Source organism: Tupaia chinensis, unplaced genomic scaffold, assembly GCF_000334495.1.
Source record: "Tupaia chinensis unplaced genomic scaffold, TupChi_1.0 Scaffold148012_1, whole genome shotgun sequence".
NCBI lineage: Eukaryota > Metazoa > Chordata > Mammalia > Scandentia > Tupaiidae > Tupaia > Tupaia belangeri.
The window spans coordinates 268,037-295,428 of NW_006207862.1; the positions used below are offsets into that span (position 1 = coordinate 268,037).

General features: G+C 44.0%; 1 protein-coding gene and 1 pseudogene across 1 annotated transcript; one reads left to right on the forward strand and one right to left on the reverse strand.

The window, feature by feature from the left end:
- Window positions 1-5,741: 5,741 nt before the first annotated feature.
- On the reverse strand, window positions 5,742-11,883 carry PLAU (plasminogen activator, urokinase). Its single transcript, XM_006170035.2, has 11 exons — window positions 11,755-11,883; window positions 11,323-11,410; window positions 10,838-10,871; window positions 10,582-10,689; window positions 10,102-10,276; window positions 9,815-9,906; window positions 9,396-9,663; window positions 9,042-9,190; window positions 8,268-8,408; window positions 7,816-7,964; window positions 5,742-6,833 (listed from the first exon to the last, which is right to left on the reverse strand). Exons 2-11 carry the CDS (start codon window positions 11,389-11,391, stop codon window positions 6,657-6,659), a joined length of 1,362 nt encoding a protein of 453 aa, XP_006170097.1. The 5' UTR covers window positions 11,392-11,410; window positions 11,755-11,883; the 3' UTR covers window positions 5,742-6,656.
- Window positions 11,884-22,708: 10,825 nt separating this feature from the next.
- On the forward strand, window positions 22,709-25,548 carry LOC102502401 (spindle assembly abnormal protein 6 homolog; annotated as a pseudogene).
- The last annotated feature ends 1,844 nt before the right edge of the window (window positions 25,549-27,392 follow it).

A 27,392-nucleotide genomic window follows, 5' to 3' on the forward strand; every position in this document is an offset into this window, starting at 1 on the left:
ATGACTACAAGGTTAGAATGTTAATGGCCTAGACCATCTTTTCTCCCAATTTGTTATTTAAAACCCAGTAACAAATCCAGCCTCAATGGCCCAGGGAGAGAAAGGGTAGCATACTGAACTGCATTGCCAGAAACCACATGGCCAATTGTAGGTTCTGACCCCAAGTATGCCTGAAAACAAGACCATGTGCACTCAAAATCTTAATGAGCTGGAGAGCTAGGGGAAGGGATGCACAGGTGAAGAGACCCTGTCAAGGGTGACCTCCCCCTTGTGTGCATGCACCTGCTCTTGCTAATGAGTGAAAGAAAATAAACTTTTTTTAAAAAAGTTATTAAATTATATCAGTCCTGTAGCCTAATGGTAAAGGAAACCAGAGCCCACATGGCCAACCATAGATTGAATTTAAGCCTTGGTAGCTTGAAAAGCACACTGTGCATGTTTGTGTGCCAAAAATCCTGACAGGATGGAGAAATAAAAGAAAAGGGATTGCAGCATAAAATCACGCCCCCTTGTGGGGGATGCTTTCTCCCTCTCTTTCTCTCTGTCTTTCTGTGAAGAGTATATACCCTCTGGCAAAAATAAATGAATAAATAAAAGTAAGTGATTAAATTGTATCATGAATAAATAAGTAAACTCAGAAATAGTACCAATATATTCTACAATTATAGACTAAATTTGAAAACATTACACTAAGTGAAAAAGCACGTCACAAGTGGGAACCAGCAGTTAGCGTAATGGCTATGTCGCTGGACTCCCACGTAGTCGACCGCGGTTCGTATCCCGGATCCGGTGGCTTAAAACTCACGCCGGGCGCGTGTGCGTGCGTGCCCAAGATCCCGAGAGGAGAATGGAGGAGAAGGGATTGCGGCGTGACCATCCCCCCTGGGGGGTGATTTCTCGCTTTCTGTCTCTATGTCTCTCTCTGTCTGTCTGGCAATCGCACGCGCCCTACATGGCAATCGCTCCTGCCCTACAGTAAAAATCTCTCCAAAAAAAAAAAAAAAAGCACGTCATAAGAGACCACATACTATCTGATTTAATTTATATAAAATGTCCAGAATTGGCAAACCCATGGAGACAGAAAGTAGATTAGAGGTTGCTTTGCTCTGAGGGGGTTGAGAATAAAAAGGAAGTGATCGCTATCTGGTATAGGATTTCTTTGTGAGGTGAGGAAATTGTTCTAAAATTGATTGCGATGTTGCACAATTCTATATGAGAACTCATTAAGTTGTATACTTTAAATGGGTGAATTGTATGGTGTGTGAATTATATCTCAATAGAACTATTACTTTAAAATTACCTCCACAAGGTCAGCCCCTTAACTTAACAGTTAAAGGGAACCAGATCTCTCATGGCCACTTGTGGTTTACATTAGGTGCCTGTGCATGTGTGCATGTGTGCCCAAAATCCTGATGGGACAGACATATGGAAGAAAAAGAGACTGCAGTTTGACTACATCCCACTGAGGAGTCCCCCCCACCTCCCTTCAGCCCACATGCCCTCTGGCAATTGAAAAAAAAAAGGTGTCTAATTCAAAGGGAAGGCACAAAAACTTCTGGCTAGGGAGGAAAGTGAATGTAATGGGGGGTGATGGGGGTGAGTGTGGAGGCCTGTATGTAGGGGTGTGGCTGTTGTGGGGTACAGGCTTGAGAAAGACAGGGCATAAGTAGAAATCAAGTTGAGTCTTCATCATAGAAAAGGCCACAGAATATTTCAGAAGGAGGTGATCCGGAGAAAACGGAAACCACTTCAATGAAATCAGATTTCAGCAGTAAAGGCTGAGGTTAGCTTAAGATGGCTGAAGTTGTACTTTCAGACTAGTAGTTGACTTTCGTCTCCTCATCTGGCAGGGAGTTGTTTTAGGAGAAAGAATTATTATCTAGGAGAGAATTGAAATTCTGATAGTTTTTCTAGAAACCCAGCAACCCTGAAGTAGGCAATTTGAGAGGAAAGCTGTTGTCCTTTCCCCCATTCATGTCCTACCGAAAGCTGAAAAGTCACAGTGCTGGGCTAAATAAATAAATAAAAGTAAGTGATTAAATTGTATCATGAATAAATAAGTAAACTCAGAAATAGTACCAATATATTCTACAATTATAGACTAAATTTGAAAACATTACACTAAGTGAAAAAGCACGTCACAAGTGGGAACCAGCAGTTAGCGTAATGGCTATGTCGCTGGACTCCCACGTAGTCGACCGCGGTTCGTATCCCGGATCCGGTGGCTTAAAACTCACGCCGGGCGCGTGTGCGTGCGTGCCCAAGATCCCGAGAGGAGAATGGAGGAGAAGGGATTGCGGCGTGACCATCCCCCCTGGGGGGTGATTTCTCGCTTTCTGTCTCTATGTCTCTCTCTGTCTGTCTGGCAATCGCACGCGTCCTACAGTGAAAATCTCTCCAAAAAAAAAAAAAAAAAAGCACGTCATAAGAGACCACATACTATCTGATTTAATTTAATTTATATAAAATGTCCAGAATTGGCAAACCCATGGAGACAGAAAGTAGATTAGAGGTTGCTTTGGGCTGAGGGGGTTGAGAATAAAAAGGAAGTGATCGCTATCTGGTATAGGATTTCTTTGTGAGGTGAGGAAATTGTTCTAAAATTGATTGCGATGTTGCACAATTCTATATGAGAACTCATTAAGTTGTATACTTTAAATGGGTGAATTGTATGGTGTGTGAATTATATCTCAATAGAACTATTACTTTAAAATTACCTCCACAAGGTCAGCCCCTTAACTTAACAGTTAAAGGGAACCAGATCTCTCATGGCCACTTGTGGTTTACATTAGGTGCCTGTGCATGTGTGCATGTGTGCCCAAAATCCTGATGGGACAGACATATGGAAGAAAAAGAGACTGCAGTTTGACTACATCCCACTGAGGAGTCCCCCCCACCTCCCTTCAGCCCACATGCCCTCTGGCAATTGAAAAAAAAAAGGTGTCTAATTCAAAGGGAAGGCACAAAAACTTCTGGCTAGGGAGGAAAGTGAATGTAATGGGGGGTGATGGGGGTGAGTGTGGAGGCCTGTATGTAGGGGTGTGGCTGTTGTGGGGTACAGGCTTGAGAAAGACAGGGCATAAGTAGAAATCAAGTTGAGTCTTCATCATAGAAAAGGCCACAGAATATTTCAGAAGGAGGTGATCCGGAGAAAACGGAAACCACTTCAATGAAATCAGATTTCAGCAGTAAAGGCTGAGGTTAGCTTAAGATGGCTGAAGTTGTACTTTCAGACTAGTAGTTGACTTTCGTCTCCTCATCTGGCAGGGAGTTGTTTTAGGAGAAAGAATTATTATCTAGGAGAGAATTGAAATTCTGATAGTTTTTCTAGAAACCCAGCAACCCTGAAGTAGGCAATTTGAGAGGAAAGCTGTTGTCCTTTCCCCCATTCATGTCCTACCGAAAGCTGAAAAGTCACAGTGCTGGGCTATGGACTCTGGAACTGGCTAGCTGGGTTCAAACCCTGGCTCTTTGCATTTGCAGTCCCCTGTGCAAGTCACTCAGTCTCTCTGTGCCTCTGTTCTCTCTTTACTGTAAAATGGGACTAATGTTAGGACCTTCTTCATACGGGTGTTGTAAGGATTAAGTTGGACAATGTGTGAAGAAGTTCGCTCAGTCATAGCACTAGAAGGCAGTCCCTAAAATGAGATTTAAGACTCAGGGAAGTCTGGCTGGGGATCTGGTGGTAGCTGGGAAGTGGTCTAAAGACGGTTAGCAACCTTATTGCTCAACCCTGCTGGTGGGGCTCATACTTCCTGTTTTCAGAGTATCTGAGCCCTGATGCTGGAGCTGCTCAAGTTTGAACAAGATCTTCTTGGCCCCTGGGGGATAATACAGAGGCTAGGCAACAGCTCAGCCTGGGCTGGGCCCCTTAACTTCAAATCATGCCTTTTCTTTCCTAGGGAGTTTTTGCTCATATAAAACACTCAGTACAATCCTGGGATGGGAGAAGGCAGGGGGATCCCATTCAATTCTACAAGAATTTACTTAGCTTTGTAGTAATAGCCACTGTTTTTGTGATTTTGTTAGTTTCCAGGATCATGCTCAGAGATTGTGAGCTGATGAATCTGTATAACAACTTTAGGATATTAATCTCTCTGTGTTTAATTTGCTAGAAGGTTAAGGCACTCATCAGAGTGAGAGGCAGAGAAAGGGGAATAAGAGAGAGAAATGAGAAGGCACTCCCCATGGAGGATGGTCACTCCTCGATCCTTTCTCCTCCATTTCTTCTTTTAGGATTTTGGGTACGTACACACACAGTGCCCAGAATATTTTTCAAGCCACTGGGTCTGGAACTTGAGCCATGTAGTCAGTCACATGGGATTTCAGCCACCTTAACCATCACATCACTGATTGGCCCTGTTATCTCTTTTTTAAAGATGAGGAAACTAAAGCACAAAACAACTAGTAATCTTTCCCAAGGCACACAGCTAGAATTTGGACCAGGATTCTCATCCAGGCCACCTGATTCCAAAATCCTCACTCTGAATTGCAGCAACTCAGTATGGAGAACAATATGCTAGATATAGGGATTTAAAGCTCAATTATCTGGGTTCTTACACTTCAGGAATCCATAGTCTAGGAAGCCCAGAAGACCGTGACCACCAAATCCACTCTCAGAAAACTGCTTGTTCATGTGGAGAACTCGTTCCGACCATATCCTGAATTTTCTAGGCCCTACCTACATATATTCTGAACAATCACTCCCAAAAGGTTCTTAATCAGTGGTGTATATCAAAAACACCCGGAAGCTTTTCTAAAATCATGAATCCTAGAACCAGCCCTGACCTGAATCACAATCTCTACAGATGGGGCATAAATTTGTGTATTTGTATATCTTTTTAAGTTCTCAGGTGGTTAAGAAACAATGCCAAAACTCATGAATACAACTTGGAAATGCCAGTCTTTTGTCACCAACTCTTTCTATATTTCCCAGCCTGCCTTCTACTGGGAGCCTGCCCAGTTCTTCGGAATCTGATGCTTGGTTCAAAATACATCATCATCCACATTAGGACATCATCAGCTTTATTAGCACACTGGGAAGACTTAACTCCAGCACCACACACAGATGATGGGAATTGTTTTCTGTTCCATGAATGCTGCAGACTCAGACTAGAGTTTTGAATCAGCATTTTCTACTCATGCAAGTGTTCTCCTGGGTTGAGGTCAGCCCATGGACTGTTAGCAGAGTGAAGAGAATATGGTAAAGTTAATCCTAAAGAGGACCAGTGAGTACTGTTGTACAAGATATATACTGCACAGGGGACCAGCAGGTGGCATGGTGGTTAAGGTGCTGGACACTCCCATATGGCCGACCACGGTTTGAGTCCTGGACCTGGTGGCTTCCTTCCTCCTCCCCCCCCCCATGTGTCTCTCTCTGGTCAAATTAAAATAAATGAATGAATAAATAAAATTAAATAAATAATAATTTTAAAAAGATATATACCGCACAAATGAAACTAAACCTGCATGCCACTTATGGTGCCATGGGCACCATGGGCAATTTTTTTTACTTTATGTGCTGTGGAGGCCCTGCCCTAAATACAACTCTCCTCACCTCCACTTCCCAAAGCTCCATTCAGCCCAAAGAACACAGTCACACAAAAAACTCTGTGATGGCTTGACATGACTTCATTACTTTCTATTTTTTTTACGCTCCCCAACTCCCTCCCATAAAAGTACCAATGAGAAGCCAAAGTCTTCAGAAAAATCACATTTTATTAATCATCTTTATTCAGAATTACAAAAATAGATATAAATAAAAATAGCAGAATATAATTATTAAATATTCAGTGTACAGGAGTGGTCCTCGCCCCACCCAGTGAGGACTGGATAAAGTAGGCTGAAGAGTCAGAAGGGATAACTGGCCAAGAAAGGGATATGTATGTGAAAGTGAAACAGGCATTTAGTGCTGGTCACGGGCAGTGCCCCAAAATGACACATTCACAGGCTTCATCACATGGGAGACCCAAGGGGTCCTGAGTATAACCCACAACTTCTCCAGACAGGCTATACTCTGTGGCATCACGATCCACACAGTTCAGGGAAATATCTAGACTTTATAGTCAGACATTGAAACACACCAGCTCTTATTCACTCCCACTTATACTCACAGCACATGCACACAGCCCATGCATAAGTACATAAACATATATAATATTTCCTGATATGTTCTTGGGATGCCAGAGCCCTCTGCTGAAATCATAGTGTCTCTACACCCCCAAATGCTGTTCCCATATTGGCCAAGCTCCCTCAAGAGACCTCAATTATTACACTTCCTCATTAGGAAATGATTCATTTCCCAGTAGTGGGCCTCATGAATGCCCACTGCTAAGGGAGCTAGCTCTCCTTCCACTCATGCACAGGACATGCCATTTGAACTGTAAGAGGCTTTAGCCCAAAGACAAGCAACTGGTTAATACCATCCTGAGTCAGAACTACCCTTCCATCCTGGCCAGGGGGTCTAGGCGGCCAGCACCCAGGCCCACGTCTGAAGGCAAAGCTACTGCAGCTTACCCTGGTGGGAAGCACAAGCAAAACCATCTCTGCAGAGCCATCTTCCCCATCTTCCTTACTGCTGATGGAGATGACCCTACTGCAAATGACAGTGTGGGAGTAAGTGATGCCTTTTTTCTCCCTCGGCTCCCTTGGGGCCCTCAGAGGGCTAGGCCATTCTCTTCCCCAGTGTGAGTGCGGATCCAGGGCAAGAAGCGTGAGACCCTTGTGTAGACACCTGGCTTGTCCTTCAAGGCACATTCACGGCCCCAGCTCACAATCCCAGTCAAAGTCAGGCGACCTTGGATGGAGCAGACCAGAGGTCCCCCTGAATCTCCCTGGAAAGTCAAAAACACAAATGATAAGCTCTGTAAGAAGTGAGGAGGAGGGCTTCTCATCCCACCACCCAACAATGCCTACGGCGTGGGGAGGGGTTTTTTTGAGTCAATGTCCTTAGTGACTCCCTATTTCCTGCCACATCAAGTTCAAAAGCCTCTCTTCAAAGCTCTATCATCTGGGGAACCAGCAGTTAGCGTAATGGCTATGGCGCTGGATTCCCACATAGTCGACCGCGGTTCACGTCCCGAACCCGGTGGCTTAGAACTCACGCTGGGCGCGTGTGCGTGCGTGCCCAAGATCCCAAGAGGAGAATGGAGGAGAAGGGATTACGGCATGACCATCCCCCCGGGGGGTGATTTCTCACTTTCTGTCGATGGGTCCCTGTCTGTCTGGTGAGCGCACACACCCTATAGTGAAAAAAACTCTCCAAAAAATAATTAATTAATTAAAAAAAAAAAAAGCTCTATCATCTGCAATTATTCCATCCATGCTCCTAGGCTCTGCTTGTCTTCCCTACCCTGGGATGTAGAACATACTCATTCTCAGTTTCCTATCTTTTAACCCAAACACCTTCCTTCCTTCCTTCCTTCCTTCTGCTCCTCAAATCCATCAAGCCACATTCTCTTCAAAGCCTCTCCTCCATGACCATCTGGTCAGCACCTACTTCCCTTTCCCACACATCTGATCTTTAAAATTCATACCACACTCTGAGTACTGACTTACAGTGCCTTCTACTGCTTCTCTTTCTCTGGTCTTATGCCCCCATTCCACCCCTCAAACCTAAGTGCCTAGCACAGAACCAGACTCATGACAAATGTTTGAGAAACCCATAAAGATTGGTTTAAGCCCCAAAAACCCTGAGTTCCAAATTCTGGCTTCTTGGGGCTTTGGCTGGAGAAAGATTCCCCAAAGTTGGCAAGGATAGTCCAGGAGCTCTGGGGAGATTTGGGGGTGATGGAGAAAGAAGTTTGGAAATCTTACCTGACAGGAATCTGTTTCCCACTGTGGGTCGGCAGCACACAGCATTTTGTTGGTGACTTCAGAGCCATAGTAGTGAGGCTGCTGACACTCCTGGTGGGAAACCAGCTTCACAACAGTCATTTTCAGCTGCTCTGGATAGATATAGTCGTCTAGATAGAGGAAATGGGGGAGGGAAGGTTTGTATTAACATATGTCTGTCCACGGTGACTTTCTGCCAGAGAACAACCAAAAAGCATGCTTACCAGGGAAAACATTTATTCTTTTCTCACCTAAATCTGAGTCTATGCCCCACTTACTGCCCCTGGGCCCCAATCTGTTTTCCTCTGTGGTCCATCACTCCCTAAATAACGTTCCTACTCAGTCCCTAGATATTCTGCCTCTTCCATCACGCTCTCCTCTCTCTCCACAGTCTTCTCTCAGAATCCTGTGAGTTAGCCCTGAATATGACTTACTGGAATTCTCTTTTCCAAAGCCAGTGATCTCACAGTCTGCGCCAAAATGGGCATCACCAAACATCGGAGGCAGGCAAATGGTCTGTATGGACCGGGATGGCTGTGCACACTCGCCTGTGTTGGATCGGATCTTCAGCAAGGCTGGAAAGGGGAAGAAGGAGAGTCAGAGGGGGAAAATCACCACCCAGTGAGGTGTTCACCATCTTTCCTCTCCAAAGTCTGAGGGAGTGGCTCTGTCTAGTACTAGGTCAGTTGGGGCAGAGGTCATCTGAGGAGGTCTGATAGTTGTGTGGCACCTGGAAGCCTCCCCTGCCCTGTACCCAAGAGCTTTGTTCCAGCTGCTGACAAGTGCTTGGGCACTCAGAGATGGTGCATACAGCCGTAGTGGCTGTTTCCTACAAAAAGTCCACCCAATGTACCTGGACTAAAATCCAGCTCAAGGCCCTCCTCTCCAAATTCTATATCCTGGGACAGGCAAAGGCTACATCCAAGAGGGGAAAGGGTAGCTTTTTCTAAATTGCACAGACAAGGCATTCCCAGTTCAAGCCATATGCCCACAGAGCTATTTCCACTCAGAAGTGGAAATTCATGGCCTCTGTAGAGAAGCACTAGCTTCCCATATATTTCATCCTGAACTCTTCCCTACCTCTCTCTTTGTTGTATAAAGCAAGAGTTTCAAGTTCACCTACAACCTCCACCTCCACCTGGGTCTCTTCTGAGCCCCTTCTTTACCCCAGCCATCACCATTATGGTGGTTGAGGGGTTTCCACTCACCAATATCATTGTGGTGAGCAAGTGTGTCAGCACTATAGCCTTCATGCAAGATGAGTTGCTCCACCTCAAACTTCATCTCCCCAGGCGTGTTGGAATTAAGCTTGGACCGCCCCAGGTAGACAATGTAGTCCTTCTTCTCTTGGTGATTACTGTGGGAGGGGAGACCCGTCAGACAACCTGATCTCATAAAATCCTGTCACTTCCTCCTCCCCACTATAGCATGGCTTGTTCCCAAAGGCAAGGGCTACATGAAGGGGCTAAAGGGAGAATTGACATGTTATCTTTTCCAGAATGGAGAAAGGGTTGTGTTCAGGGTGGCCTAGGAGGGTCAGAAAGAAGTGAAGAGGAACGTACATGAAGCAGTGTGTGGCACTGACCACCCAGCAAGGACTGATGAGGCTGCCACCACACACATAGGTGACAGAGCCTCCTCGGTGCCTCCTATAGATGGCCGCAAACCAGGGCTGGTTCTCAATGATAGTGAATTCTCCCCCGACGATCTTAAAACGGGGCCTCAGAGCCTTCTGTCCACATTGAAACTCTGATTTTCCTGGAGGAGAGGAGGGACTTCTTGCTGGAGGAGTGGAGGGGCTTTTTCGAGGAGGAGTGTAGGGTTTTTTTCCTAGAGGAGAAAGAGTAGGATGTCTTGGACAGGCAGGTAGGATAAAGTATCCCTCTCAGGCAGGCCTTCCACTTCATCCCTCCTGTGATGGAAGGGGACAAATGAGTTTGCCCCCTTCCACCTACGTCATAACCAGGTAAGTGACACTCACCATCAGAACAGTCATGCACCATACACTCTTGGACAAGCTGCTTCAGGCCAACCTGTACGTAGCACCAGGGCCGCCTCTGGTTATCTGGGTTCCTGGCCACATAGAGGGGTAGGGGATGACATTTCAACCCAGGAAGCCTTCCCTGGACTTTTTTCTCCAGGAAAGACTCAACAAAAGGTTCTACTTTTCTCATGCTGTGGCCACTTTGTGGGAGCAGAGGAGAATGGGAACAAGGGATGCTGTGAGGCCATGGGGAGGGTTCTTGGTTTTTGCTGCCGCCACCTCACCTGCAATAGTTGTGTTTTCCCAGGCCCAGCTTAAGGGCATCAGGTCTGTGGGCATGATAGGTCTGCAGAAGGACAGTGGCAGAGTTCCAGGCCAGGCAGGGCCGATTCATGATATCTGTGTTGGCCTTTCCTCGGTAAAAGTGACCATTCCCATAGTAGCAGGTTTTTGATGTATCTATGGAAGGATGTGAGGATGAAGAAATATTAGAAAGAGGAGAACATTCAGACAAGCACTTTAAAGATGATGTGGTTTCAGACCTGGAAGAAGACAGTGGAAGTGGTGTTCTTCCATCCCCAATCACACTTGTGCAGTCACTACTTCATGAGATGGTAGATGTGTGTTTGTTTATATCACATAGGGTGATATCACCCACTCCATCTCCAGCTCCTACCTCCCAGCTGCTCTTATATCCCACCACCTCTCCCTGCCCCCAAATTTCTGGTGCCATCTCCTTCATAGTTAGAGTTGGGATCCCATACCTATCTCACAGTGCTCCCCTTGGAATTTCTTTGGACAGTTGCATCGCCGAATGTTGGAGAAGAACTTGTAGGACACACATGTCCCTCCATTCAGACAGCCACAGTTTGCTAGGGAGTACAATAGTGAGGTAAGCAAGGAGTATGGGAGGAGGCAAGGGGGGAGCCAGCCCTGCAGCAGGAACAGGGAGGGGCTGCCCCCTGAGGCTTTTCCAAGATGCTTGTGCAGCCAGCTATTGTGCAAGGGGTGGATACTCACATGCATCAGACACTCCATGAAGTTCATAGCTTCCCTGGAAAAGATTTGGGGGGAGGGGTGTCACCTAAGGTCCCATAGTCCACAGACTCCAGGATGAGGATAAACTGGCCCCAATTCCAAAGCCCACTCTTCCCTCCTACTTTCTCTCCTCACCCTGTTCAGATCTAACTAGCTCTCAAATGGAAGGGCATGGGTTTCCAGCAGGGAAAAATGCATTGACTCAAACAAGCTTCACATACCAGGTGCCCTCAGACTGGGATAGTCCCTGTGGCTTCTTCTTCCCCTGCCTGCAAATGTGAACCCCTTTGCTTCTCAAGGCCCTCACTGCCACACCTGTCTATTTCCTGGGGAGAGTCTGGCACTACTGTTGATAGAATCCAGGGGACTACAGCTCCCTATGCAGCCCTGTCTCTTCCCCTGGCATCGTTCAGGGGTCCTGCAATTACCCCTCCTGTGACAGAAGTCATAGCAGGGAAGCCACTCACTTCGGAGTCGCCCACGACTAGGGCGCAGAAAAGCAGGCACGCCAGCAGGACTCTCATGGTGGTGATCATGGAGCTCTAGACAGAGGCTCTGCAAGGGAAGGAGAAGTTAGTGCAAGAAGCGGAGGAGGAGACCGCGGCGGGGTGGGTTACTGCAGTTCCGAGAAGGAGTCTCTAGGTCTCCTGTGGAGCGAGTCCGTGGTAACCGGTCTCCCCAGTCCCGCAGTCTCTCCTCTCTAGGGGCTCCGGGCTCCCGGCTCCCGGCTCCCGGCCAAGCCTGGACAGGCACCCGCAGGGGCGCGTAGGGGACAGCAAGCGGGGACTCGGCGCGCAGCTGCTCCTCAGCCCGGGCAGCTGGAGGTTGGGGAGGGAAAGTGCACAGGAATGGGGGCCGCCGCTCATCGGCCCGACTTGCTTAGGCCGGCAGGCACTCACCGGCGACTGCGGCAGAAGGGCGCGCGGGCGCGGGCGCGGGTTGGCACTGCGGGAACTGGCTGACTGCGGATGGGTCTCTAGGCGCCAGTCTCGGCGTTGTGCTGCTGGCTGGTGGCGCGGGCTCTATATTAGGATCCTCCCGGCTGCGGCCCCGCCTCCGCCCCCGCCCAGGTTGTCTGCTCTGTTTCTTTCCCTCCCGTTCTCTGCTACCAGCTGCGACCTGGACCCCGCGTGCTCCCGCGACTTTGATAAAGAGTAGGGCATGGCGGAAGAGACAAACTGAATGTAGACGGAAGGATGGAGAAGCATCTAATCCTCCACCTGCCTCCCATTAACCCGACCCTGAAACACCTACCACCTCCAAAAATGGCAGAGGGAAAGGGCGCTAGGGAGATTCTCTCCCCCACCTATCTCTGAAGCCTCCTCCCCGGGTCCCCCAATCAGTTTTTCTCCCGCTTTTTCACCTTTGGCCTCTTCCTGCCTAGAAGACTCTGGCCCTTGATATAGGGGCATAGTGGGCAGTTGCAAAGTCTCTTTATAAACGTGGAAAATGTATGTGACATACACTCCTTGAAATACAGACACACAAACATCTACTAACGGGGCTGCCCTTGTCTAATGCCTGATGCCCACCTAATAACGGCAGAACCAGTGTTAAGAAAGACAAAGTTGAGTTTATTGCTGACCTAGTGGTAAGGGTGTTTGATAGTGTAATCATAGGGAGAAGATTAAGTCAGATTTACTGAGAATTTGCAGTTTGGCTTAAGGTTGGTCATTGAAGGAGGAGTTGATAAGGACTGGATAAGAAACATAATATGAGGACCAGCAGGTGGTGTAGTGGTTGAGGCATTGGACTCCCACATGGCCCACGGGCTCTTCAGTCCTGGACAATGTCTTGAAAATCATGCTGGGCTGGTGTGCATGGGTGCCCAAAACCTCTAGAGGAGACTGGAGGAGAACGGATTGCAGCACGGCCATATTCCCTGGGGGTGATTTCTCACTTTCCCTCTCTCCATCTCTCTCTAGCAAGCACATGTATCCTATGGCAAAAACCTAAGAAAGAAAGAAAGAAAGAAAGAAAGAAAGAAAGAAAGAAAGAAAGAAAGAAAGAAAGAAAGAAAGGGGGAGGGAGAGGGAGGGAGGGAGGGAGGGAGGGAGGAAGGAAGGAAGGAAGGAAGGAAAGAAGGAAGGAAGAAATGCTAGGATTGTGGGAACAAAGTCTTAGGGCACAAACTGTGATGCTTCCTACTGAAGTGTTGTTGGGTCTTTTGGGAATTTCCTGCAAAGAACTATTCATTTATTTGCCTGGACAAAAATAAAAGTAGTTAATAAAGACAATGAAGGAACTGGCAGGTGGTATGGTGGTTGAGGTGCTGGACTCCTGTGTAGCTGACCATGGTTTGAGTCTTGGACCTAGCAGTTTGCTTTCTCACTTTCACTCTCTCTATCTCTCTCTAGTTAAATTAAAAAAATAATAACAATGGGGACCAGCAGGTGGCATGGTGGTTAAGGCGCTGGACACGCCCACATGGCTGACCACCATTCAAATCCCAAAACTGGCGGCTTGCTTTCTCACTCTCTCTCTGTCTTTCTCTGGTCAAATTAAAAAAAAAAAAAAAGAATAAATAAAATTAAATAAGTAATTATTAAAAAAATAATAACAAGTAAATAAAATAATTCTTAAAAATAAAGACAATGAATTATTATTTAAGTTATTATTATAACTTTTATTAACATAGACAGTAAACTGAAAGAGTAGGACGTTCTGTTCTCATCTCTGAGTAGGGGAACTGGACAACTGGAGGACAAGATGAGAGGGAAATTTACTTTTCACTATATCCCCTTTTACACTGTTTAAAAACTTTAAACCACATCCCTGTATACCATTCCAAAAAGACAATTAGATACTTTAAAATGTATGTGTATGTGGCATACTACTTCATCACAGAGCCTTGTTTCTATTAAGCTAATTCAATTGTTTATCAAATAAAATCGGCCTCCAGGAAGACAGACCACTTATAAATGACTCCATCTGATCTTCCTGCCTGAGAACGAACACATACATTTGTGTACAGACGCATGTACACATATACACTTGTGTGCATGCACACATACACGCATGTGCTCAGAAGGGACATTGTAGTTTGGTCACCCCCATCTCTTTCCTCTAATGTCAGGAACCAGAGCTTGGGGTCACTTCGATGCCATCCAGCAGGGGTGGTTCTTTCACTAGGAGGGAGGAGGCTGAGTCCCTATAATTTGCTAAGAGCCTGGGGTTTGGTCTCTTTGCCTGCTAGGTCTACAACATTCTGCTGCATCACAAACCCAGACTTTGAGTTTGAGAGGGGCAGAAGGAAGGCAGAGAGGGTGCCAGAGGGTAGATGGAGGAAGGGCCTTTTGCTGCACTCTAGTCAGAGGTTTCGGGATGCCAGCCTCTGACTGGAGAAAGTGCAAGTTCACCGTCCTGCTTTTTGGAAGCAAGTGAACCATCATCCTCTGAAGAGAGTTTTTCTGTGCCTGCTGAGCTGCCGGCCTCCCAGGGGATAGGCTGAGTCAGAGGTGCTATAGGCCTCAGCAGCCTTGCTATGCAGACTCCTACTTCCTCTAGAAACTGTGGTCAATTTTGCTTGGATTGGCAAACCCATTAATTGTAAATAAACGTGATCAAAATATAAACAGAGATGTTGCAGCCTGAAGACTTACCTCGAAACTCCTTGGTTAGTTATCAGGAAATTCCCAGCAGGCTGTCTGATTCACTGTTGCTCCCCTCACAGCTCTCATGACTCCGAATTACTTGGCTGAAGGCTGTCATACTGAATCTCAAGAGCCGGATGACCTCATTTCCTCCTGGACAAAGAGGCTCAGAGACCGTTACGCAGGTCCCACCTCCTCCTTCCCCTTCTCCTTCCTGCTATCTCTTCACCTGGTCAATCTTAGCACCTCTAATTCTCCAGAGAACTTGCTTTTCCACTGGCTAATCTTTCATGTTCTCTGAAGTTTGTGACTATCTTTTGGTGCATAGTCTGTGGTAGACTTTCACAATCTTTGAGGGCAAAGATCACATCTGAAATATCTTTGTCTTGGTACAAGCCTGGTTCACGTTGGTGCTTTATTGCGAATGAAGCAGTGAACAAGTGGAAACAGAGAACTTTGGAAGGCACCTTGGAAGGTTTCTTCCTTTGTTTATTCTTGTCATCAAAAAATAGTACTGCTGGGACCAGCAGTGGCATAATGGCTATGTTGCTGGACTCCCCATGTAGTTGACCGTGGTTCAAGTCCTGGACCCAGTGGCTTAAACTCACGCCAGATGCATGTGCGTGCATGCCCAAGATCCCAAGAGGAGAATGGAGAAGGGGTTGCGGCATGGCCATCCCCCCTGGGGGTGAGTTCTTGCTTTCTGTCTCTCTGTCTCTTTCGGTCTTTCTGGTGAGCGCATGCGCTCTATAGAAAAACCTCTAAAAAATAGTACTGGCTTGTACATTTTTTGGATTGTATTTCTGTTTTGTGCTTAAAGATACTTTGATGTAAACCATTCCTCTTTAAGATCACAATTGCCTTGTGAGGTAGTCTAGGGTTGTTACCATTTTGCAGATGAGGAAAATACAGTGAAGAGAAGATATGTAATTGATGAATGGCAAAGTCAGCACTAGAACCCAGGTTTTCTGGTACTTGTTCCTGTCGATACAGCTCACTGTTTCCATAAAGAGATGGGATGCTGTGAAAAGAAAGGCCAGGTAATGTAAGGCATTTCAGCTCAGGGGAGTTCTCCTACTGGCTTTTGGAGATTTCCTTCCAGAAACATTATTTGGACTATGAGCTCTGAGCTCCTAGGAGGCCCTTGCTGTAATACAAGTTAGTTGTTTGCCTGAATTCCAGTAACTAACTTTATAGTCTAGGCTATCTATCAAAGGCAAGAGAATAAGGAACTGAATTTGTGTGAGTTCATTATTTTCCTGACTCCAAAGTGAAGCTACCAATCCCCTGCCTCTGTCTGAGAAGTCCAAACCTCCTGAGTCAGATGCGGTTACAGAGACTGGTGGAGGGGCTCCCTTTTCAGGAGCCACTCAAAAAAGCGCAGATGCCAGGTATGCAGGGAGAAGGGTATCAAACCTGGCCCTGAGACCAGAACTGGAAGTCTAGCACAGACAGAGTCCAGAGTTCCTAAAGGGCTATTTTCTGGTCTCCCACTGAATCCAAAGGGAAGTTCATGTTAAGTCATAAGATGTATTCCTGAGATGCTATATTAAGATTATTCAACATGGTGTTGTGGAAAGATCACAATGTCTAGCCTCAAGCCTGCCATATTCCAGTTAAATGATCTTAAGTCAATCACTAAACTCTTCTAATTTGAATTCTGCAAAAATGAAGCAACACCTGCCCTGCCTGTACCTCATTTTGCAGATTGAATGAGATCATACTTGAATGTGAAAGTGTTCATTCATGCCCTTATCCATGCATTCAGTATTTATCATGGACCTGCTATTTAAAACTGTGCCAGGCAGGTTTTTTTTAAGTTTATTTTTTTTAAGTTTATTTCTTCCACTAGCATGAGAGACAGAAAGAGAGAACAGTACCCCAAACAAAGTCTTGACATTGTGATCTACCCACAGTCTTAGCTAGTCCAAGATCATGGGTGCATACATGCCTGGCATACTCTCCAGAGTGAACACAGAACTTTTCCATGTAGACCAGCCTGACAGAGTGTTGTTTACCACTGCACCACTGTCTAACTCCAGGCACAGTTTTAGATGCTAGAGACAGATGAACTTTGTAAACTACAATTCCCACCCCAAGTGCCTGCCTTCTCTTCCTGACTGGTTGTATTGGCCCAGAAGACCAGGTCATGCTGGAGTCCACCTCAGGGTTTCAGTTAAGCGGGGGTGCTCTGTCGTTAGCCAGCAGTTCCCAGCAAAGAGGCAGCTGGAACACACAGCTGCATATGCTGCTCACCCCCACAGCCAAATTCCCACTCCCTCCTCCTCTTCCTCCTCCCTGTCATCCTCCTACACAGGAGGCAGACAGCCTCCTTGAAAGTTCTAGGAAGGAGGCACTGGTAACATAGCTTCCGTAAATCTGAGAAATCCTTTTCCCTACATGTTTAGTGGTAAGGGGGAAGCTGGACACTAAGGGTGAAGCTAGCCAGGCAACAGCAGGCCCTGAAAGCCATGTCTGGGCCTGTAAGATGATAGGGGAGGTGCTGGAGCTGTTTGGCCCCCAGTGGGCTGTAGAAAGGCGTGGAGGGAAGCCACATACTTGCTTCCTTACTCATAGAAAGCAAAGAGGCCAGGGGCCGGACCCTGAAGTTATATTCTGTCGTCAGTAATACCATGAGGGTAAGACCAAGTTGGTCCTTCCAGCTCTAATATATGACCTACTAACTTCTCTCTCTTTTTCCTGCCTCACTGTCTCTGGCCTGATTTCTAACCCTACCCAGGCCAAGAATCAGCTCAGACCTTTGCATGTATGTCTTGATCTTTGATCAGTTTTTTTGTCTATAACTCAAACACAGGTACTACTTAACTCAGAAGTTATCACTTATAGGAGTATTAGCTATGATCTTCCAGATCTTCTGTATTCTTAGTCCACACCAGAAATACAAGTCAGGTCCCAGTCCAAGAGCTTCTGCTTAGAGCTCAGCTTATATTGGATAGCAGTGGATGCTTAACTGGAAGCTAAGAGGCATACACTGGAACAAAGGGCTGGAAGGGGAAACCAGAAACTGTTAGGTTTGCTGAAAATTGCCAAGAAGTCAATGACATTTGGGGAAATAAGTTCAGCCAGGAGTTGAAATACTAAAACATCTGTTCATAGAAAAACCAACATGACCTCCATAGCCCGTAGGATTCCATGTGTTCATGGCCCTCCCAAGCTGAATTCTATATGCTTCTCTGTCTTTAAAGCAAGTGCAAGCACTTCCCTTTCTATTACAAAGAGAGGAAAATGGAGGCTAATGAAGGGAAGTGAATCATCTGAGTTCATTCACTAAAAATGATGAGATTCAGAATTCACAGATTTTTGAGGAACCTCGTGACACATTTCTACCCACTTCCCTCCTATTCTGAATCCTCTACTCCTCCCTTCTGAACCACCACCATCTCCACCCTCATTCTGTCTTCCCTACCTACCTGCAGAATGTTCTTTTCTCTAAGAAGCAACTGATAAGTTTGTTGAGCCTCTAGGGAAGGTTTGGAGGCAGCCAAGTCCTATAGAAGGGTCTCCTCTTACAACATGCTATAGGACAAAATGCATGTTGTCTATGGGAAGAGTGAGCAGGGACACAGCAGGGACCCTGAAGATAGGTGTGTGTGCAGAATAAAGAGGAGGAACGGTATGTGGACCATCTCTTAACCAGGACGCTCTTTGGTGGCAGGGATTATGGGAAGTCTGATAGGAACTAAAGAAGGGACCATCTATTTTCTTAAAGAGAATATTATAATCTATCCCTTATTAAAGGTAGACATTAATAATAGCTGACTTTTATTTGTAGGACATTCATTTTCTTTCAAAATCTTACCACCACCCTTCAAGGAAGTTACTATTAATTATCACCATTTTATAGATGAGCAAACTGAGGCTCACAGGGTTTAAGCAATTTTCCCAAAATTGCACTGTAGGCACATAGTTTCCCCTTATCCACAATTTCAGTTACCCATGCTAAACCACACCTGAAATACTAAATGGAAAGTTCCAGAAATAAAAAACTTATAAGTTTTAAATTGTGCACCATTTTAGTACCGTGATGAAATCCCGTGCCACCCCACTCCATTTCACCCAGAACTCGAACCACTTGTTTTTCCAGTGTATCACTTGACCTGTCCACTAGTCATTTAGTAACTATTTTGATTCTCAGATCAAGTGATGTAATAGCACAATGCTTGTGTTTTTTGTTTTTTGTTTTTTTTTACTTAATAATGGCCCAAAAAGGCAAGAGTAGTGATGCTGGTATAAGGTTATAATTGTTCTAATAGATTATTATTAGTTACTGTTGCAAAGCTCTTCTCGTGCCTAATTTATAAATTAAATTTTATCATAGGTATGCATAAATGGAAAAAATAATATAGGAGGTTTGATACTACTCATAGTTTCAGGCATCCATGAAGGTCTTGGGACATATCCTCTGTAGATAAAGGGGAGACCACTATAGGTGGCAAAGCTGGGACTTGTATCAAGACCTGGTTGATTCCAGGGTTTAGGGAATTGTCTCTGAGGCAGTATCACAGTCAACCAAAAAAGTGGAGGTGCTTGTCCGTATAGCTGGGTATCTTTCTACTTCCCACCCATGGTGACATTCCAGAATAGCTTCAGCTGTCCAAGTCATGTCTACTTTGGTTCCTACCTACCCAGCTCAAGCCAGACTTCATTGAAAATATTCTTCCTTTTGCTTAATGTTGCCAGCCACAGTTGTGTCTCCTGGTCTAGTCAGAGAAGTAATCGTTGGGTCTTCTGGCTTTGTTTTTACATCTGTGTGGATTCCTGGAAACATCCATGACCAGCCTTCCTTTTTCACAGCCATTATTTATCCATATTTATATGATGGGAATGCCCTAGGGTTCTTCTGTGGTTTAATAACAATAGCACCTATTTATTGAGCATAGCTCTTATTTAGTAGGTATTAGATTAATAGTTCTGGATGCATTCTCTTATTTAGTCCTTACTGAGGGAGGTGCAATATCATTTCCCTTTATGGAAAAGGAAACAGAAGCTCTGAGAAGTTAGATAACTTGCCCAAAGTCACACAGCCGATGCCTGGCAGGTCAAACCGAGATTTCTTGTTCCAAAGACTATTGATAATAACTACAATAATGGGACCAGCAGATGACGTAATGTTTGTATCACTGAACTCCCACATAGTCGACTGTAGTTCGAGTCCCAGACCTGGCAGTTTAAAACTCAAGCTGGGCACGTGTGCATGCATGCCCAAGAGGAGAATGGAGGGGAAGGGATTATGGTGTAGCCATCCCCCTAGGGGGCGATTTCTTGCTTTCTGTCTCTCTGTCTCTCCAGTGAGCACATGCACCCTATAGCAAAATTCTCTCTTAAAAGTAAATAAATAAAATAACTATAATAGTATTATCTCTTTACCGCTCCCTGATAAACAGGAGCCCAGGTATCTGAAATAATGAATATTCGCTAATATTTTTTCTCAACTTGTCCAGTGATAAGAATCACCCGGTTTAAAAAGTATAGATTTTCAGTTTACTTCATTCTCATTCATAAATCCAGGATGGGGCCCAGGAATCTGATTCTTAATATATACCCCAGAGGATTCTTTTGCTGAACTAATTTGGGGAGAAATATCAGTCAATGCATATCCAGGGAGGGTTGTTTTTCTTTTTTCTTTTTTTCCTTTCACCTGAGAATGCCCAATTAAATAATAACTCTTTATCTACTGGGGCTTTTACTCCAACCACATCCTTTGAGATGAGGGCCAGAGGAGAACACAGATGAGAAAGGCCTGGGGCTGCAAGGCAGACATTTGAGCAGAGTTCCCCAGACAGGGATGAATCAAGGAAGGGGATGTCCACCTGAGAGCTTTGTGCCAACTGAGCCACCCCGAGGCAACTTTTCTAAACAATCTGTTCTCAGAAAGTTAATGATAGTACCATCCTAAAAATGCCAAACTGATGGCTAAATGTAGGATTTTTTTTTCCATATAGAGACAAAAAGAGTTTGGAGAACCAGAGTAACCCTCAAAGTCACAACAGTTGGAGAGAAATTGGCATGCCAGAACCTCAGGAAAATTGAGAGAAACCATGTAGAGATTAAAACAAAGTGTAGTTGAGAATACCTGTACTCACTAGTACGCTTCTGACTGTGTTATTTCCTCACAGTTCTTGTACTGGTTCTATTCTGAGCTTCATGGAAGTTTCATTTCATTTTAATTTTTAATCTTTAGAATCTTCTGGTTCCAACAGAATAAACCTGGGTTTCCAGAGCATTGTGCCTTTGCAGAGAGGTTAGAATGACCTCCAGCATCCATGAACCCAGCAGCATGTGGAATGACCACAATATTTGCATTTTTAGTCAAAGAGGAAGCAATAGTGACATCCCCATACAAACGGTCTGCTCCTATGGTCCTGAAAATTTGTTCAGTCTGTATCATGGCAGTCAGCTTGTTCTATTTGTAAAATAAACTCTACCCCAAGTTTGTTCTTTCCTCCTTCTTTCTTCTTCCTTCCTTCCTTCCTTCCTTCCTTCCTTCCTTCCTTTTTTTGCCAGAGGATTCATGTGCTTGCCACAGAGAGACAGAAAGAGAAACAGAGAGATAGCATTCCCCCTCAATGGGTGTGGTCATGCAGCAATATCATTTTTTCATCGTGTTGGGATTTTAGACACTCATGCACATGTGCCCAGCATGTTCATTAAAGTCTCAGGACCAGGATTCAAATCACTGTGGTTGGCCATGTGGAATCTAGCTCCCTTAATCTCTAGGTAATGGGCCTGGCCTTCTATCCCAAGTTCCAAAAATGAAAGAACTGAACTCAATTCAGACTGCTAATTTCATTCAATCAACCAGAAATTACTTTCAAATACCTGAGGCATGCCAAACTCTATGGTAGGCACACAGGACAAGACAAGAACCCTGCCCAGAAGACATTTGAAATCTGGCTAGGAAGATAAAACAAATTTACATAAAACAAGTAAAAAGCAATTAAGCAGGATGACTACTATAAAAATAGTATCAAAAAGTCAGAAAATAATTAGTGTTCATGAGAATGTGGGGAAATTGGAACCCTTGTGCTCTGCTGGCAGAATTAGAAAATGGTGCAGCCAGTATATGGCAGTTCCTGAGAAGTTACAACTACCAAAGATCTAGCAATCCCACTTCCAGGTACATAGTCTAAAGAAGTTAGAGTTTTGATGAGATAGTTGTATACCCATGTTCACAGCAGGGGAACCAACCCAAGTGTCCATTGATGGATGAATGGATAACTAAAATGTGGTGTATAAATGTAAGAAACATTATTCTGTGTTGGAAGGAAATCCTGTCACATGCTACAACATGAATGAACCTTGAAGATATTAAGTTAAGTGAAATAAGCCAATCACAAAAAGGCAAAGACTGGGACCAGTAGGTGGCATAGTGGTTAAAGCACTGACTCCTACATAATTGACCACAGTTCAAGTCCTAGACCCGGTGGCTTGAAACTCGCACCGGGTGCATGTGTACCCTATATCATGAGAGGAGAATGGAAGAGAAGGGATTGCATCATGGCCATTCCCCCAAGGGGGGTGATTTCTCACTTTCTCTCTCTCTCTGTCTTTCTGGTGACCATACATACCCTATAGCAAAAATCTCTCCAAAAAAAAAAAAAAAAGGCAAATACTATATGATTCCACCTACGTGAGGTACCTAGAGTAATCAAATTCATAGAAACAGAAAGCAGAATAATGGTTGCCAGGGCCTGGGGCTGAAAGAAATGGAGAGTTATTGTTTAATGGGTATAGAGTATCAGTTTTGCAAAAAGTTGTAGAGATCTGTTGCATAACAAAGTGAATACATTTAACATTACTTTACACATAAAAATGGTTGAGATGGGGCCGGCAAATGGTATGATGGTTAAGGCACTGGACTCCCACATGACCAACCACAGTTCTAATCCAGGACCTGGTAGCTTGCTTTCTCACTTTCTCTCTCTCTCTCTCTCTCTCTCTCTCTCTCTCTCTCTCTCTGTTGCTCTCTGGTCAAATTTTTTAAAAAATAAGAAGAAATAAATTGTTAAATAGTTATTTTAAAAAATGGTTCAGATGGTAAACTTCGCTATATGTTATCACAATTAAAAAATCTATTAAATATTGAACAGTTGGGACAAACTCAAACTCTACCCGGATCCAGACATTTTTCAGGCTAGTACCAAGGGCCTGGCCTGTTGGATTTTTCTGCACACCTGCCAAGACAGTGGGCAGACATGAGCCAAGTTCCATTTCAGCAATTAGTTCTCTTGCAGATGAAATGCAAAGACTGAGAGCAGAGGAGTTAGTTATCTGTCTGACTGATGATACAGATCCATTTTTTTCTATGTAACCTTGTTCTATCTGGGGAGGATTTTCAAAGTTTAAAATTCCAGCAAGATTTTCTGGTAGACTTCTTAGCTTTCCTGCAAAAGTTTATAGATCTCCTTTAGCAGTGTACTCAAGAATATGCCCAAAAAATGCCAAAGTTTTTGTTATACTTAGTTTCTTCAGCAGCTATTTTGGATAACTCACCTGCATTTACACCTCTCACTAAAACTTTCACCTGGAAATGATGTGGAAAAAAAGAAATTTCAGGGCCAGCAGATGATATAGAGGTTATGCCACTGGACTCCCACATGGTCAACCGTGGTTCATGTCTCAGACCTGGTGGTTTGAAACTTGTGCTGGGCACATGTGCGTGTGTACCCAAAATCCTGAGAAAAGAATGGAGAAGAGACTGTGGTATGGCCATCCCCCCACCACACACCCCAGGAAGTAATTTCTCACTTTCTGCCTTTCTGTGTGTCTCCAGCAAATCATGTGGCTTGGCATGGTGGTTAAGGGCACTGGACTCCGACATGGCTGACTGCAGTTCGAGTCCTGGACCTAGAAGCTTGCTTTCTCACTTTCTCTCTCTCACTCTGTTCCTCTCTGGTCAAATTACAATAAATAAATAAAGTTAAATAAAATAATTCTTTAAAAAAACAGAAGTAAAGAAATTTCTAGTAGGTTGTTTGAAGTGTGGCAAGAAAGAAAGATTATCATTAACACAATCTTTAGATGATATTACTAGGCAACTGAACTTCACAGAAAGACCTTATCAGAAAAAAAAATCCAAGAATTAGGTAAGTTACAGAATGAATGGGCATGACACACAACTGTGTTAACAAATAAGCATTCTCAGGAACTGACAAATGAGAAGGAAAACGCTTTGTAGGATGAGGTTTCAGTATCAACAGCAGCATGAACAACAGAAAAGAGATCTGGAAATCCTCCATCAAAGAAATATCCACTAGCTACAAAACAAATTATCTGAGTTAGAAGCATATAAACAAGGACCTAACAGAAAGAAATATAAAGAAAACCACTATTGGAGAACTTAAAGCCAAACTTCCTAGTGTTGAAGAGAAGCTGCAGAGGACTAAGCAAGAAGTCCTCTCTTTGCAAAGAGAGAATTCTACACTAGATACCAAATGCCATGAGAAAGAAAAGCATATTAATCAACTACAAACAAAGGTGGCAGCTTTAGAACAAAAAAAATCAAGGATAAAGGCCAGCTTATGTTTTTTAATTAAAAAAAATTTTTTTAGAGGTTTTCTCTATAGGGCGCGTGCGCTCGCCAGACAGAGAGAGACATAGAGACAGAAAGCGAGAAATCACCCCCCCAGGGGGGATGGTCACGCCTCAATCCCTTCTCCTCCGTTCTCCTCTTGGGATCTTGGGCACACACGCACACACGCCCAGCGTGAGTTGTAAGCCACCAGGTCCGGGACGTGAACCGTGGTCAACTACGTGGGAATCCAGCGACATAGCCATTACGCTAACTGCTGGTTCCCAAGGCCAGCTTATTTTAAGAACAAAAGAAGCATTTGATACAATCCAGGAACAAAAGGTGGCTTTAGAAGAAAATGATGAGAACTTTTAAAGGCAAATGAAAATTATCAAGAAGTTACAAGAGGATCTGAAAACTCTAATGAGTAAATTGAACCTTAAGAATACAGTTACTATTTAGCAAGAAAAACTATGCCTGAGAAGGAGGAAAAATTACAAAAGGAACAAAGGGAATGACTAGATGTTGGACAATCTCTTTGAATTAAAGAGCAAATGAGTGTGTGCAAATTACAAGAACAATTAGAAGCAACAGTTCAAAAACTTGAAGAAAGCAAACAACTTCTAAGAAATAATGAAAGTTAATCATGGTTAAATGAACTAAACGAAAATCAGCTAGTGAGAAAGCAAGATGTATTCAGAACTTTTGCTACTCCACCTGCACATTCTAATAGTCAACACGATCAGATGTGGAATTTCTCCCAAACCTGGTTGATGGTAGACTGACTTAGCGAACTTGGGATTGGTTATCCTGTCTCCTCTGCAATTGCATTCCAGAATACCTTTCCTCATCCAATATCTGCAAAAATATTAGGTCATCGGGAAAGTCATGATGTATTTTTCTCTGTTTTTCTATGCAAAAATGTGTCATGACTTTTCCACCAACCCAATACTATCCACCTAGATTTAAGACCAAAGGTTCCACTTAACTTGCAATTTACAAAACCAAATATATTGTTAGACATTCAATCAGGAGCGATTATTAGTATGCCTTGGTCAACTGATAAGGAAAATAGTGAAAACTTAGGGCTGGAATCCAAAAAAAGGGAAGATAGTATTACATGAAAAAAAAAAAAAAAAGGCGAGGGACCAGCAGTTAGTAATGGTTATGTTGCTGGACTCCCATGTAGTTGACCGCAGTTTGCGTCCCGGACCCAGTGGCTTAAACTCACGCTGGGCGCGTGTGCGTGTGTGCCCAAGATCCCGAGAGGAGAATGGTGGAGAAGGGATTGTGGCGTGGCCATCCCCCCTGGGGGTGATTTCTCGCTTTCTGTCTCTCTGTCTCTCTCTGTCTTTCTGGCGAGTGCACGTGCCCTATAGCTAAAAACCTCTCCAAAAAAAAAAAAATAGGCAAGATTGTATTCTTCTGCATGGACTCAACCAGTATTTATTTAGTAATTCAGACCATCAGAAAGATGGCCCTTAGGAGCACTGCAGACATCTTCCAAACCTTCTGTGCTCCCTTCTGCGTCATTAGCCTATTTCCCTGGGCCATTACCAAATAGTTAATTCTAGGGTCATCTTTTACTTTGTATTGATATTATAGAAAATCAGGTGGTTTCGAAATATGTTAACAAAGTAAAATCTTATGCAAGTTTCAAATTTTACTTGAGCTATTATTAGATTGTTAGAATCTTTTATTAAGACCTGCTATCACTAATAGAAGATGGTTTCAGGACCAGCAGTTGGCGTAATGGCTATGTCTCTGGACTCCCATGTAGTCGACCGCGGTTCGAGTCCCGGAGCCGGTGGCTTAAACTCACGCCAGGCGCGTGTGCGTGCGTGCCCAAGATCCTGAGAGGAGAATGGAGGAGAAGGGATTGCGGCGTGACCATCCCCCCTGGGGGTGATTTCTCGCTTTCTGTCTCTCTGTCTCTCTCTGTCTGTCTGGCAAGCGCACACGCCCTATAGCAAAAACCTCTCCAAAAAAAGAAAAAAAAAATGGTTTCTAGGAACACATTTATATTTGAGAATTGGTAAAGATTCTGAGTAAATGACATCTTTTGTTTTGTGAACATGGTGTTTTATAGAATATTAGGATGGATTTTATTAAACTAATCCTTAGAAATTCAGTTCTAGGGACCAGCAGATGGCGTAATGGTAACATCACTGGTCTACCACATAGACGACCATGATTCAAATCCTGGACCCAGTGAGTATTTTTTCTTGAAACGTTTGAATTAGCTATTAAATAAGTCTACTAAATACATTTGATATACTTATAAAAATAAATTGGATAGTCTATTTATATGACCAGATTAGGTATCAAGTGCATTAGTCATTTGAGCTGAAAAGTTTACAAAGAATTTTAGTGCTTTCTGAAAGTTTATATTCATCCGACTTCCCCCTTTATTTGTAGTTTCATTATAGTCATGCAGTTAAATCCTTATTAGTGGCATTTTAAAACTTGGTTCTATACAAAATCTTTAAGAGCATCATGAATATTCATTGTATTTGTTTCTATAGTATTAAAACTTGGGTTCCTTTTAATGTTTATTTAATAAAATAGGCAAAGAAATAACTTAGAAATACAATTTTCTTCTCTTCTCTACAATTAGATTTCAATTGTGAATTGTCATTGGAGGGTCAGTAGGTGGCATGGTGATTAAGGCAGCTGGACCTCATATGGCTGACTATGTGGTTTGAGTCCCAGACCTGGCAGCTTGAAAACATTGAGTGGGGCCAGCAGATGATATAGTGGTTACATCACTGGATTCCCACATGGCCAGCCATGGTTTGAGTTTCAGATCCAGTGGCTTGAAACATGTTGGGCACGTGTGTGTGTGTACCCAACATCCCAAGGAGAATGGAGAAGGGATTGAGGAGTGACCATCCCTGGGGGATGATTTCTCACTTTCCTTCTCACTGCCTCTCTCTCTCCAGCAAGTACACGTGCCCTAAGGCAAAAACCTCTACCAAAAAAGAAAAGAAAAACACTCTAGGTATGTGTGCACATGTGTCCAAAATTCCACGAGATCGAAGGAGAAGGGACTGTGGTGTGGCCTATCCCCAGGGAGTGCTTTTGCACTTCCCTCTGTCTGGTAAGCACACATAAATATAGCAAAACTAAAAAAAAAAAAAAAAAAAGGAAAGAAAAGAAAGAAAGAAAAAAATTGTCATGGGATTAAAATGATTTTTAAAAATTTACCCAGAATCATAAGATCCCATTTTGTTTCATTTTGTTTTCCTGTTGACAGCTGCCCAACAAAGAGTAGCATTCTCTGGAGAGTCCTCTAAATCAACTTTTGTTTGCAAATGTTTATGTGATAGTTTAAAATATTTTTCCAGTTATTTATTACACAGATGAAAAGACATTTCAAGATACCAATGTTAGCTGGATTCCAGGGTAAGAC

Coding starts and splice junctions, on each gene's coding strand:
- PLAU (XM_006170035.2), bottom strand. CDS start 11,391: ATGATCACCACCATGAGAGTCCTGCTGGCGTGCCTGCTTTTCTGCGCC. Junction 10,690..10,837: donor TCATGGAGTGTCTGATGCAT/GTGAGTATCCAC, acceptor TGTACTCCCTAG/CAAACTGTGGCTGTCTGAAT. Junction 8,409..9,041: donor TGCTCACCACAATGATATTG/GTGAGTGGAAAC, acceptor TCCCCTTTCCAG/CCTTGCTGAAGATCCGATCC.